The 11,814-nt window shown below is 46.2% G+C and overlaps 4 protein-coding genes across 6 annotated transcripts; 2 read left to right on the top strand and 2 right to left on the bottom strand.

Annotated features, from left to right (window-relative positions):
• The first annotated feature begins 73 nt into the window (after positions 1-73).
• On the top strand, positions 74-2,333 carry dib (disembodied). Its single transcript, NM_080071.3, has 4 exons — positions 74-671; positions 812-1,413; positions 1,473-1,670; positions 1,757-2,333. The coding sequence occupies exons 1-4, from the start codon at positions 122-124 to the stop codon at positions 1,874-1,876; spliced, it is 1,470 nt and encodes a 489-aa protein (NP_524810.2). The 5' UTR covers positions 74-121; the 3' UTR covers positions 1,877-2,333.
• Positions 1,934-9,499, bottom strand: wit (wishful thinking). Of its 2 annotated transcripts, none has more exons than NM_079953.4 (6): positions 9,191-9,499; positions 5,941-6,096; positions 5,646-5,870; positions 5,016-5,585; positions 4,129-4,952; positions 1,934-4,066 (listed from the first exon to the last, which is right to left on the bottom strand). In NM_079953.4, exons 2-6 carry the CDS (start codon positions 5,990-5,992, stop codon positions 3,026-3,028), a joined length of 2,712 nt encoding a protein of 903 aa, NP_524692.3. In that variant the 5' UTR covers positions 5,993-6,096; positions 9,191-9,499; the 3' UTR covers positions 1,934-3,025. Both variants share the same exon structure in this region, with proteins under 2 accessions (NP_524692.3, NP_001261395.1).
• CG32259 (uncharacterized protein) lies at positions 7,151-8,063 on the top strand. Of its 2 annotated transcripts, NM_168054.2 has the most exons (3): positions 7,151-7,243; positions 7,316-7,422; positions 7,485-8,063. In NM_168054.2, exons 2-3 carry the CDS (start codon positions 7,411-7,413, stop codon positions 7,962-7,964), a joined length of 492 nt encoding a protein of 163 aa, NP_728929.2. In that variant the 5' UTR covers positions 7,151-7,243; positions 7,316-7,410; the 3' UTR covers positions 7,965-8,063. The 2 variants fall into 2 exon arrangements, with proteins under 2 accessions (NP_728929.2, NP_001163341.1); NM_001169870.1 differs by lacking the exon at positions 7,151-7,243 and having other exon boundaries at positions 7,271-7,422.
• A 314-nt stretch (positions 9,500-9,813) lies between the features above and the next one.
• Positions 9,814-11,736, bottom strand: Faa (Fumarylacetoacetase). The gene is made up of 4 exons (NM_080091.4): positions 11,536-11,736; positions 10,934-11,151; positions 10,272-10,873; positions 9,814-10,213 (listed from the first exon to the last, which is right to left on the bottom strand). Exons 1-4 carry the CDS (start codon positions 11,620-11,622, stop codon positions 9,867-9,869), a joined length of 1,254 nt encoding a protein of 417 aa, NP_524830.2. The 5' UTR covers positions 11,623-11,736; the 3' UTR covers positions 9,814-9,866.
• Between the last annotated feature and the right edge of the window lie 78 nt (positions 11,737-11,814).

The raw sequence follows: 11,814 nt of genomic DNA on the forward strand, positions 1-11,814 counted from the left end.
TCCCAGTGTGCGTTTAATGCCTTTTTCCCGAATGCTGAGCCGGCAATAAAACCCTCAGACCCATGTAGTCTCCAGTGCATTTCGAGAATTTGCCGCGAAAAGACCAGAGTAACGACGAAAAATGTTGACCAAACTGTTAAAGATTAGCTGCACCTCGAGGCAGTGCACCTTTGCCAAGCCGTATCAGGCGATACCAGGACCACGAGGACCCTTTGGAATGGGTAATCTATACAATTACCTGCCCGGAATCGGATCCTATTCCTGGCTAAGATTGCACCAAGCCGGCCAGGATAAGTATGAGAAATATGGCGCAATTGTGCGGGAAACTATAGTTCCTGGGCAGGACATTGTCTGGTTGTACGATCCCAAGGACATAGCTTTGCTGCTCAACGAGCGGGATTGTCCGCAGCGAAGAAGTCACCTGGCACTGGCTCAATATCGCAAGAGCCGACCGGATGTCTATAAAACCACCGGCTTGCTGCCCACCAATGGTCCGGAATGGTGGCGTATACGTGCCCAGGTGCAAAAGGAGCTGAGTGCACCAAAGAGTGTGCGGAACTTTGTTCGCCAAGTGGATGGAGTGACCAAGGAGTTCATTAGATTTCTACAAGAATCTCGCAATGGTGGTGCCATTGATATGCTGCCCAAGCTCACCAGATTGAATTTGGAATGTGAGTAGATCTGAATTGGAAATGGTGAATGTGGCAATTTTCGGTAGATTTCCATTTCTGGAATTTCTTTTTATATCCGTAAAATAGAAGCTCTTGAAGTTCTTAGATATCTAGTTTCGAAATAATCACTTTGTTTTCAGTAACCTGTTTGCTTACCTTTGGAGCTCGTCTGCAGTCTTTTACTGCCCAGGAACAAGATCCTAGATCCCGATCCACACGCTTGATGGATGCGGCTGAGACCACCAATAGCTGCATCCTGCCCACAGATCAGGGCCTCCAGCTGTGGCGATTTCTGGAGACACCTAGCTTTCGCAAACTAAGCCAGGCCCAATCATATATGGAGAGTGTGGCCCTGGAGCTAGTGGAGGAGAATGTTAGGAATGGTTCAGTGGGATCTTCACTGATCTCGGCTTATGTAAAAAATCCCGAGCTTGATCGCAGTGACGTGGTGGGCACTGCTGCAGATTTACTCTTGGCTGGCATCGATACCACTTCGTATGCCTCGGCATTTCTGCTCTATCACATAGCACGAAATCCGGAGGTGCAGCAAAAACTGCACGAGGAGGCCAGGAGAGTGCTTCCGAGTGCCAAGGACGAGCTATCCATGGATGCCCTACGAACAGATATCACCTATACGAGGGCTGTCCTCAAGGAATCACTACGCTTGAATCCCATTGCCGTGGGCGTGGGCAGGATTCTTAATCAGGATGCGATCTTCAGTGGCTACTTTGTGCCAAAGGGGGTCAGTGTATAGACAAATATTTTCTAATTATATATCTAAATAGTATTATCCCTTGCCAGACCACCGTGGTTACCCAGAACATGGTAGCCTGTCGGCTGGAGCAGCACTTCCAGGATCCCCTGCGCTTCCAACCAGATCGATGGCTCCAGCACCGTAGTGCCCTCAATCCCTATCTGGTCCTTCCCTTCGGTCACGGAATGCGGGCCTGCATTGCCCGCCGTTTGGCCGAGCAGAATATGCACATTTTGCTTCTCAGGGTGAGCTAACGGAAACAGATCAGCACTTTGCGGTCTCCAAAATAGTGTCCAATTGTTTATTCCATTGAACCGATTTGCATTTTCAGCTGCTGCGTGAATACGAATTGATTTGGAGCGGATCCGATGATGAGATGGGTGTGAAGACCCTGTTGATAAATAAACCCGATGCTCCAGTGCTGATCGATCTGCGATTGCGTAGAGAATAAGGTTATTGGGTATAAGTAAGTCGCCAGAGCATTAAGACTGAGAAACTAGACTCGTGTCACGTTTAAATAATTCGTTTATTAATTATTTTAAATTAGCTCATAATTAATTATAATTAGTGTAAATTATATATAACTAGACTTGCATTTTATGTGATTGAAAGGCTGTGGGTGTTTTGGTCTAAGTACTAAAGAGAACGACTAAAAGGCATTCACCGAAAATTCATCCAAAGGGGGGTATACTAGATAGGGTTGCCAAATACTCGAACAACGGGCATGTGGGTTGTCATTCCACAGAAGATTGCTTATATTGTTAACCAGATATTTTCTTCGAGTATTTTGTGCTTTCTTTTTGTATACATGGCTTCAGCATAACAACCCAATTCTGGGTCTTTAGTGTGTAATTATGCTTGACTAAATATTCCAGTACAATGTTTAGTTAAATATATACTCGTAATGCAGTTCGTTTCTATATATGGCTCTATAAAAGTGGTCCGACCAATCCCCTTCATTCCCTACTCCCTTCCTGCCTTAAGCTCGACTCGAGTGAAAACCGCACATATACAAACTATATAGACTACTACCTGTTTCGCTCTTGTCCAAGATCAAGTCAAAAATATATGTGAGTGTGTGTGTGTGAGGCTATATACTGCTATATACTGATACTCGTACGATACTAGTCTGATCTAACCTATAAGGACTTTGGTTGTTTGCCGCACTACACGCTAGGATGATTGGTGAAAAAATACATTCAGATATACACATACTGTCTTTCTACTATGTTCGAAAAATAATTGTATCTAGGACCTGTTATGTGTTTTCAGTTTCTCAAAGTTCTTTCGATTTCAAATCATCAATCCAGGCGAGTTAAGAAATAATGATGTGTGATTTCTGTGACAGTATCTATGTTTCCTGATAAATAATAACGATTTTTTTCTTTCTTTGATTTGAAATCGAAGAGAATTTTGAGTAGAAAACAAAATACTCCTTTATCCTTCTGATTTGTGAGAAGACTTTTCCAGGAAGCGATTCAAGTCTTCTGCTCTATGGCTATCGTTGAATATGTGTTCGATGAAGGATGAGATATGGGTGTGGATCGATGTTCTGCTGCATTCGATTAGTTTATAGCTCCAGCAGCAGAACCTCCTCATGCTAGAGAATGTTGAGCAGGGAGGAGTCCATCATCCGATCGTCGTACAAGCTCAGTGTCTTGCTGGCCCTGGCTTTCCGTACGGATGGTGGCACATCTCCCGGCGTCTTGACCCGCTCGCTGGGGTCCCTCAAACGCTCGCTGCTCCCCCGACCGCTGAATACCTCACGGAATACCTCCAGACTGTGCTGACGACGCATTTGCTGCTCCGTCGGCGGACCCTGACCCGTGGTGGCCATCAGGGAGTTGGTGCGCAGGTGACCTGGTCTTCGCTTCGAAGCCGGACGGGTGAGGGTCTGCAATTCGCTACCATGACTCTGGATGGAGTTATTGTTGGTGGTCCCGTTGATGTGCTTGATCAGGCTGCTGGACAGCGATCGGGGTACAATGTGAGCGGGAGTTCCCATCCGTTGCTCTGCACTCCTCAGCTGATCCGGCGGAGGTTTATCGAGGCGAGGATTAAGATCCAGGTTGTTCGGTCGACGCAGAGCCGTCACCAGATTGGACTTCTCTTCGCCCAACTGCAACTGACGACACAGCTCCTCGGCATGCTCTTTGCGAAAAAGTTTCTTGTGGATCAGGGCTCTTACTCCATGCCATCCCCGGAGTTTTTGATCCGTGTTCTGCTGCTTGGGAAATCCCTGACCCAAGCAGGAATTGCCATTTCCACCTGTGCTTACAATCGTGTTCTTTTGCTGCTGGTGCTGATGGCTGGCTATCAGCTCCTCCACACTCACATCATGCTCCAAGCAAGACAGTGAGTTCTCCTGAGGCTGTGTCTGGAAACTGTGCTTCTTGCTCCGCTCCACAAGAACCGGTGGAGTTCGCATTGTCAGAGGTGCCAGATTGCGCTCCTGGCAGGGATTCCTGCCCTGATACGGCTGCAATTGCTGTTGCGGGTAGCTCAGATGATTCTTCTCCCGTTCCAAGGCAGCTAGAGGTATCTGCTGATTGGGAGGTGGCTGTATAAGTCCCGTAGTGTCGGAGCTCATCTGGTGATGGACTGCAGCCGCCGTTGTCGTTGTGGCTATGATATTTATTCCCTGCAAAATTTCATATTCATACATACAGTAACTATTGAAATACTAGCGAGTAATGGTCTCACCTGTTCCGCAGTTGGACTGGCCACCAGATTGTTGGTATTCAGCAGTGGACTGGAAGGTTGAGCCTGTGCTCGTGGCCTTAAAGTCGACATCTCCTGCATGCGCTCCTCGGCACACAGGGAGGTCAGCCTAGCATCCGCATCATGATCCCAACAGTCCTCGCAAGTATCCCGCACCACTTTAGCCGCTGCTCCTCCACCCCAGCCGGTGGGAAATAAGGGACGCGCCTTGTGCCGCACCACCAACGCCTGCATTTGATCAAAGCTGGGATGGGAGCCCACCTCCTGCTCATAGGGTGCTTTGTAGGGAGGTGTTGCTTGACCAGGGGCATAGAAATCCGAGCAGCGGGTAGCCACTTCCCACAGCACCAGGCCCAGGGCATAGACATCCATTTGCTTCAGCGAGGTTTCGCAATCCCGCAGATTTACAGCTCCTTCCAGTAATTCTGGGGCCATGTAGCGAAGGGTGCCCACCTCATTGATGCTCTTCGTTTCCGCCATGGCCACCTCGCCCTTGTACTCGTACTTGGAGCCAAACACCTTGAGAGCGAAACCAAAGTCCGCAATGCAACAGCTGAGATCAGCTTGGACCAACACATTCCTTGTGTTGATATCCCGATGAGCCACACAGGGCTTATGCTGATCTCCCAGTCGGAGTTCCGTGTGCAGGTGCGAGATTCCACGCGTGATGGACCGCAGCATTCCACAGCATTCGCTGAAAGTTAGGGTATTGGCTATCAACCAATCCTGGAGGCATCCGAGGGGAGCCAGTGATAGTACCAGTTGATACTCCATTCGCCCGTCCATGGTACAGCGTTCATCGTAGCCTTTAAAATGGAATAAAGTCTGTGTTGAGCATATAACTTAGGAAATTACCCAGGAACACTTACCGAAATAGCTCAACAGCGCAGGACACTCCATCAAAGGCAAGGCATAGATGTTCCTCTCGTTCACATAGTACTGATGATGCTCTTCGGGATATATCTTAACCGCCACCTCCTGATCGTGGAGCAGTCCCTTCATCACAGTTCCATACTTGCCGCTCCCCAGCATGCCGATCAAATTCATGTTGTCGACATTCCTGAGATTAGAACTGTAGCCAGGGCCCGATGGTGCCAGAGGCGACTCCTCCGGTTCCGGCTTCTCCTTGGCCGTGCGGCAATATTGAACAGCCAGAAAGATGCCGATTGTGAGGGCTGTGAGTCCACCGGCAAGGCCCAGCATTGTACTGGCCAAAAAGGACTGGTGCTGTTTTTCTGTCGCCCGATTTGTGATCGAAGTCCGTCCCTCATTGGAGCCCAGTTCCAGAGGTGCCGGTTCGACCACGGAATATTGGGCATTGCACACTCCTCCCGAACAGCAACAGTAGTACAAAGAACTGGTCTTCGAGGTGGGAGCCGAGCTGGTACATTCCGACTGGCTGCAAATGGAAGTGCGATCCGTGTTGTCCTTCCAGCAACCTAGGTAAATTTGAGTTCATAAATTCACAATTAAACAAAAAATCCTGTTCATGAACTCACCCTGTTTAACAACCCGCGCTCCATTGGCCGTCTGGTTCCAGATGGTGAAACAGAAAGTGTAGCCATCTGGGCAGGTGCGTCTATGTGGCTCGCTCGGAATCGGAGTGGACTCCACCTGCTGCTCCTGCAGCTCGCCACTAGAGTCCTGATCGCCATCATCATCGTGAAATGAGTTGTCGTCCTCCTGGTAGCTCATACAGCTATACTGGCGATTGGGAACAGGTGCTAATCAAGAAAAAAAAGAAAAATTCCATTCATAAATATTTCATAGATAAGAAGACTTTGAGGTACTCACTTGCTCTGCCCAGCGAGATCAGGGCCAACAAAAGATAGATAGCCCAATTCATGTCTGGAATCCTTTTCAAAACCACCTTCAGTATAATTTACTTTGGATGCGTATGACTGTCGGGTTCCTCGATAATGTTACGGCATTTTGAACAACCAAAAGGAGCTGAAAGAACGCATCAGCTTATAAATATTGTTCTGTCTTTTCTGAATAAGAAACATGTACACAGGAATTATCAATAGACGGGCCACACTCGCACCCTTTCCAACCTCTGGTCCCCACCACAAAAATCTCACATTCGGTTGGCGTATCAATAGACGATGACAATTCGCGAGCTCTCCGTCTATATCAAGTCGACCCGCCGATGATAATGGCCAGACCCAAATACTCGCACAGCTCCACAATCGAACACTACCGATCGCCAAGCGTCTCCATCAAAGTCTGTCTACGTTGCGGGGGCTGGGGGGATCAAATGAGGGAACCACAAGCACCCACCCACTCCAAGTCTCGAGGGAACGGTTGCACTTTGGAACCGATTTGGAACCAGGCGCCGCCAGAATAGGAATCATTTCACTTGAGGCTCGATTGCAGTGTGGAGCATCTAGATGGAACTGCGAGAATATATTTACACAATTGTGTACCCCTATGAATGAACTACCTTTAATTTATCCCCCTTATCATCCATTAACGAAAGGTACATATGTACATATGTATATAAGCACGCATTCTTGAAAACACTCCACCTCACACTCGTTTCCCCCCTGAATGCTGATTAGAAATTTTGCCGTCATTAATTATGTGGCTGGTTAAAGTTATTACGCTCCAATTATAGGATACGTTAGCTTGTCTTATACATATAAATACATATGTATGTACACACTGGCAAATAAAAATGTGTTTATACCTAGCTGGTAACAAATTTGCATCGGCGGCATTTGGGTTAATTGTGGGTGACGAGGCATGAAATTTAAGCCAAGATAAGCAATTTATCAGACAGTTCAGGATAGACTTATCATGCGATTACGGCTATTGTTTATGGCATTTTCCATTCAAGAAATTCATGCAAGTGAATCAAGAATGAAAGCAAAAGCGCGATATGTTGATTTACAAAAAATCTAGCATTAAATAAATACTAGATTATTTCGCCATAGATGGTGACAACTCTGGTAGGGGTTGATGAACTGTCAAAATGTTTGACAGTTCCTTTTGCCTGAAACAGCTGACCAACAGCTAATAGAATTATTCAGCAATTTTTGCAGAGAACGATTCGATTCGATTTTGTGGGATTGCTAATTTTATTATCCAGCACGCTGTAAGTTACTTGTCAAATCGATATCATAGAATATCCAACTAACTATTTCATTCTGAACTCGAATGTCATGAGTGGAGAACTTGTGTTCGTTTACTTCATTTTCTGGATTGCAGTGAATTTTATTGGCTTCGTCATTGTGCTTAACTATTTTGCAACTCTTCAGAAAGATGAATAAGATGGTATGTTGTTGGTTAATTGTGTCCTGAGTGCATTCATATTCCATTTACCACATTTCATGCAGAACCCAAATCGTAGCAATAAGGATTCGGACACCACTGAGGATTCCAACGCGAAGAAGAGTTTGCAAATGGATTCCGATTCATCAGACGTGTCGAAAGATTACTGTGATGGTTCAGATGAGAACGAGGAGTCCGACCCATCATCAGGTTCCTCACAGGATTCGATAACTGAAAAATTAGCGAAAGCCATATTAGAGGCCAATCTAAGCGAGGACTCTGACTCTTCATCGGGTTCTTCAGAGCACTCTCCAGCTCAAGAAATACCAATACCAGAAGCCTTGTTGGAAGTGGATCCAAATGATCAGCAGTCGGTTGTCAATGCAGTCGGACTTTTGGTTAACATGATTAACTCCAAACTGGATGCTATCATGTCGAAAGTCGTCCCGCAATCACCACTTGATCTTGTCGACCTCGTCCGCCAGAAAAAACTTTGGAAGATGCGTCAACGCGATAAAGCCCAGTTGAAGAAAAGCTCCGAATAGAATATTTTCTGTTCCTTTTCCATTTTCGTACAATATTTCTTGTATCATGATTATAATAATGTTCAATTTATAGAGCAATTATAATTTCGAAGGGACGCTATTTCTGGCCTTTCTTTTCTCCCATTTCGCTTCTGGTTTCCTCTCCTTTCTCCACTTTCAGCAAATGCGCACATGAAGAGAACTCAAGAAGCTAGAGAGCGGTGTCTCTGGCGCGCCAAAACAGGTTCAACTGGCGCTGTCCCAAGTGCTCCGTGGAGTGGGCCGAAGGAGGACCCGCGGGCGAGGAGGCGGAACCCGCCGGCTGCTCTCGCACGATAGCCGACGGCGCCAGTTAATTGCAAATACTGCTCGATACCCTACACTTGTCAGGGTGTACCCAACACGCTCTAAAACTATCTTGCATTAAAATCTTGCACCAATAAATTTTCCTAATACTTATGAATTAAGAAAAATCACATTGTAACACAGGAACCTATGTTAGTTTATAGTTCGTTTTATCACAGGGTATAAAACTGTCTTTAGGCTCACATTCTCCTTCGCTGTTAGTGTGTTTTGGGCCCCACCGTTTTGTTGTTCTTTGGGGCCTGATTAACTTTTTGCGTGCTGCGTGTGCATTTGTCCATGTCCCCATCCTCAGACACATCCGCGCCATTCGGGGGATACATCTTCGTGCTGCAGATGCATTTGGCCAAACTGCGACAGTCGGTGTAAAAAACGATGTGGAAAATCAATGCAAAAACACAAAAGTGCATGCAGTCGGCGGAGGACAGCAAGAACAACAATGGCGAAGGGAATTTGAATGGGTATGGATTCGGAGGTCTCTTGTTGACTTCATTCCACACAGTAAACAAATGGGTTGTATATTATTTTATAATGTATCCAAAATACGAATAATTTCAATGGCCCCTTGATCCTACTACTCGAACGCAATTGTTCTACATACATATCTTTAAAGAACATCCATATGCATACTATGTGATAATGTGCAAAAGATATTAACATTTCTAACAGTGCATGTGTACTGTGAGCAGACAGAGTGTTTTCTGCCAGGGTGGGTGGCCCACCCCAACCCGCCGTCTGCCCTTCGCTAGTCAGCGTATTTGTGTGTGTGTACTTGCGCAGAGTGGAGTAAAAAATTGATTTTTCCAAGACATTCAGCGTTGTTTGCGGAAAACATTTGCACTATTCTGCACTAATTTTAATTTCAATTTGCGAGCAGCACTTACACTTAATTCAGGGCGCTATTCAACCACTGCACTTGCACTTTAAGTTGTATTACTTATTTATTTCTTTTGTTTTAAATAACCGAAAGAAGTTGCACACTCGTCGGAAAATTTATTATTGGGGCACCGGCGCCAGTCGCGTCTGCTTTGCGCTGCACGGCAGCTTTTTTTATTTCTACGCTTTTTAGAGGCTTTTTTATGGCACTTTAAACAAGTTTGCCCGATAGGCGGGCCGTTTTGCCTTTCTGCCGTTTTGCCGTTTGACTTTTCGCAGCGCGCCCACCTTCGCCCGCCGACTTTCGAGGAATGAATGCGGTTTGCTGCTCCGCTCAGCTATGCTCCCATTGGCGCTCTCCGCTCTTCTCTGCAGCCAAAGAAGAAGCGGCGTGCGCGTATTTACGAAGCTGCGTGGAATGGCAGAGGCTCCGATTGGAGCGAGAGTTGTGTAAACGAAAGAGAGCAAGGCATCGTAGCGAGAGAGCGAAAGAGTTGAGCACTTGTTGAGCTTATTACTGTGCACCGAGAAAAAATATTACGTATACGCTACTATGGATGGCCATTTATCCCAAAAAGTATGCTTTTGAACGAAAAGTTGAAGTTTTCCGAACATCATAATGTATTGACGTATCCAGGAAGACTGAATAGAATTTATTTCATTTACTTATGTTAATAAGTGGTCCTACTGCGGAACGGGGTGGGCAGGCAGCACCTGACCCACACACTCCCCGAATCCGATTCGCAGTCCGTTCTTTTCGCAGTGGCCACGGATGATGACCTCGTCAAAGTCCTGGAGGAATTTTCTGGTCTTACCACCCGGAAGCTCCAATGTTTTGGTGCCCTTCCAGCAGAGCTCTAAAAGTGATCCGTACGAGTCTGGAGTCTCACCGGAGATCGTTCCGGAGGCCATCAGATCACCAGGACGCAGATTACAACCGGTGACTGTGTGATGAGCGATTTGCTGCAGTGGAGTCCAATAAAGGTGTTTGAAGTTCGACTTTGAAATAAGCGCTTCGTTTTGATCGGCGGCTGAGAAGGGGAAATTTTGTGAATTAACGTAACAAATCTTTAACAGGCGGCAACTTACGTTTCAAAGACACCTCGAGGTTGATATCAAAGTTAAAGGGAATGTTCTGGCGCAGATAGGGAAGCACCTCCGGTTCCTGAGGAAAGTTGTCCAAGACGAAGGGCTTCAGGGCAGCTGTGGGCACTACCCAAGGGGAGATGGTGGTTCCCAGATTCTTTGCGGTGAAGGGGCCCAGTGGCACATATTCCCACTTCTGAATATCCCTGGCACTCCAGTCGTTCATCAGCGTGAAACCGAACACGTTCTTCCAGGCCTCATCCACGCGTATGGGTTCACCCAGCTGATTTCCCTTACCACCGATAAAGAAAGCCATTTCTAGTTCGAAATCCAGAAGCTTGCAGGCGCCAAAGACGGGCTTCTCTGCTCCATCGGGAAACGTTTGACCAAGAGGACGACGGATGGGAGTACCGGAAACCACCACAGAACTTGCACGACCATGATAGCCCACCGGCAGATGGCGCCAGTTGGGCATCAGAGCATTGTCTGGTCCACGGAACATAATGCCGACATTGGTGGCATGGTGGATGGATGAGTAAAAGTCTGTATAGTCACCAATCTGTGCAGGCAGGTGCAGCTTGATCTCAGACTGTGGCACAATGGAACTGATAAATAAATAAATTATTAACTATGAATAATAAATTATTATAATAAATCCGACTTACACCGCCTTCAAGTCCACATTGTGGTCCAATTCTGAACCCTTCGTCAATAGCTTTTGAGTCTGGCTTCTTACCACATCCCAAGCTTCAAAGTCCAATCCCATAAGCTCATTCAAAGTTTCGGCCTGCAGGCTTTTCTGAACTTGGAAAGGAAACAACTGCGAGACAGCTTTCAGGTCCAGGACATGCTCTCCAATGGCCACACAAATACGGTGAACTTTCTACGGATGGTAAGATGAAAAACACCATTTACGATATACAAATACGATATATGATATGGGGCCTTATCAGAACCTGGTTGCTGGGGTATTAAAGATTGGATTAGCATATTGTTTTCGTAAACAAACTAGTTTGTCTTGGATGATGTATGCAAATGCTATGCCCCAAAGCGGTTTCTGTTCTAAAGTTGATTTCTAGAACATGTGGAACGATCCAAAGTCACATGAAACTGAAGAAAAACTTGAAAATATTACACGGAAAACAGGCTGAGTTAAAGGAACATTTGCTTTGCCATTTACCACTTTAGTTATCATTTACAACAGCGAGACCATTGTTCTAAAATCTCATAAAAATATAAGATTTGATTTCAGTATGATATCACTCACATTGTTTTCGGTTGAGAAGACAGCGTAGGGTAGATTTTCCAGCGGAAAATCGCTGTTCTCTGGCACTGGCACAAAACTCTGGGACATTTTAAAAGCACTCAAAGTGGAAAACTTGGGCAGGTTGGTGCGAATCAATAAAGTGAAGCAGAGAAGCGGAAAAAGCGTGCGCGGAGCCAGAGTGAGCTAGATAACAACTGAGGGATTTTCTATTCACGATCCGCCTTATATAGGTGCTCAGACCACAAGATCTTTCGGCTCTCTTAGCAAAACCAAGCCCCC

This window comes from Drosophila melanogaster, chromosome 3L (genome assembly GCF_000001215.4).
Source record: "Drosophila melanogaster chromosome 3L".
Taxonomy (NCBI): Eukaryota; Metazoa; Arthropoda; class Insecta; order Diptera; family Drosophilidae; genus Drosophila; species Drosophila melanogaster.

Excerpts from the sequence above, each read along its gene's own strand:
- dib (NM_080071.3), top strand. The coding sequence starts at position 122 with ATGTTGACCAAACTGTTAAAGATTAGCTGCACCTCGAGGCAGTGCACC. Across the intron at positions 1,414-1,472 it reads GCTACTTTGTGCCAAAGGGG|ACCACCGTGGTTACCCAGAA; the intron begins GTCAGTGTATAG and ends ATCCCTTGCCAG. Across the intron at positions 1,671-1,756 it reads TGCACATTTTGCTTCTCAGG|CTGCTGCGTGAATACGAATT; the intron begins GTGAGCTAACGG and ends TTGCATTTTCAG.
- wit (NM_079953.4), bottom strand. The coding sequence starts at position 5,992 with ATGAATTGGGCTATCTATCTTTTGTTGGCCCTGATCTCGCTGGGCAGA. Across the intron at positions 5,871-5,940 it reads GATCTCGCTGGGCAGAGCAA|CACCTGTTCCCAATCGCCAG; the intron begins GTGAGTACCTCA and ends TTTCTTGATTAG. Across the intron at positions 4,067-4,128 it reads CCAGTCCAACTGCGGAACAG|GGAATAAATATCATAGCCAC; the intron begins GTGAGACCATTA and ends GAAATTTTGCAG.
- Faa (NM_080091.4), bottom strand. The coding sequence starts at position 11,622 with ATGTCCCAGAGTTTTGTGCCAGTGCCAGAGAACAGCGATTTTCCGCTG. Across the intron at positions 11,152-11,535 it reads TCTTCTCAACCGAAAACAAT|AAAGTTCACCGTATTTGTGT; the intron begins GTGAGTGATATC and ends TACCATCCGTAG. Across the intron at positions 10,214-10,271 it reads CCTCGAGGTGTCTTTGAAAC|CCGCCGATCAAAACGAAGCG; the intron begins GTAAGTTGCCGC and ends TCCCCTTCTCAG.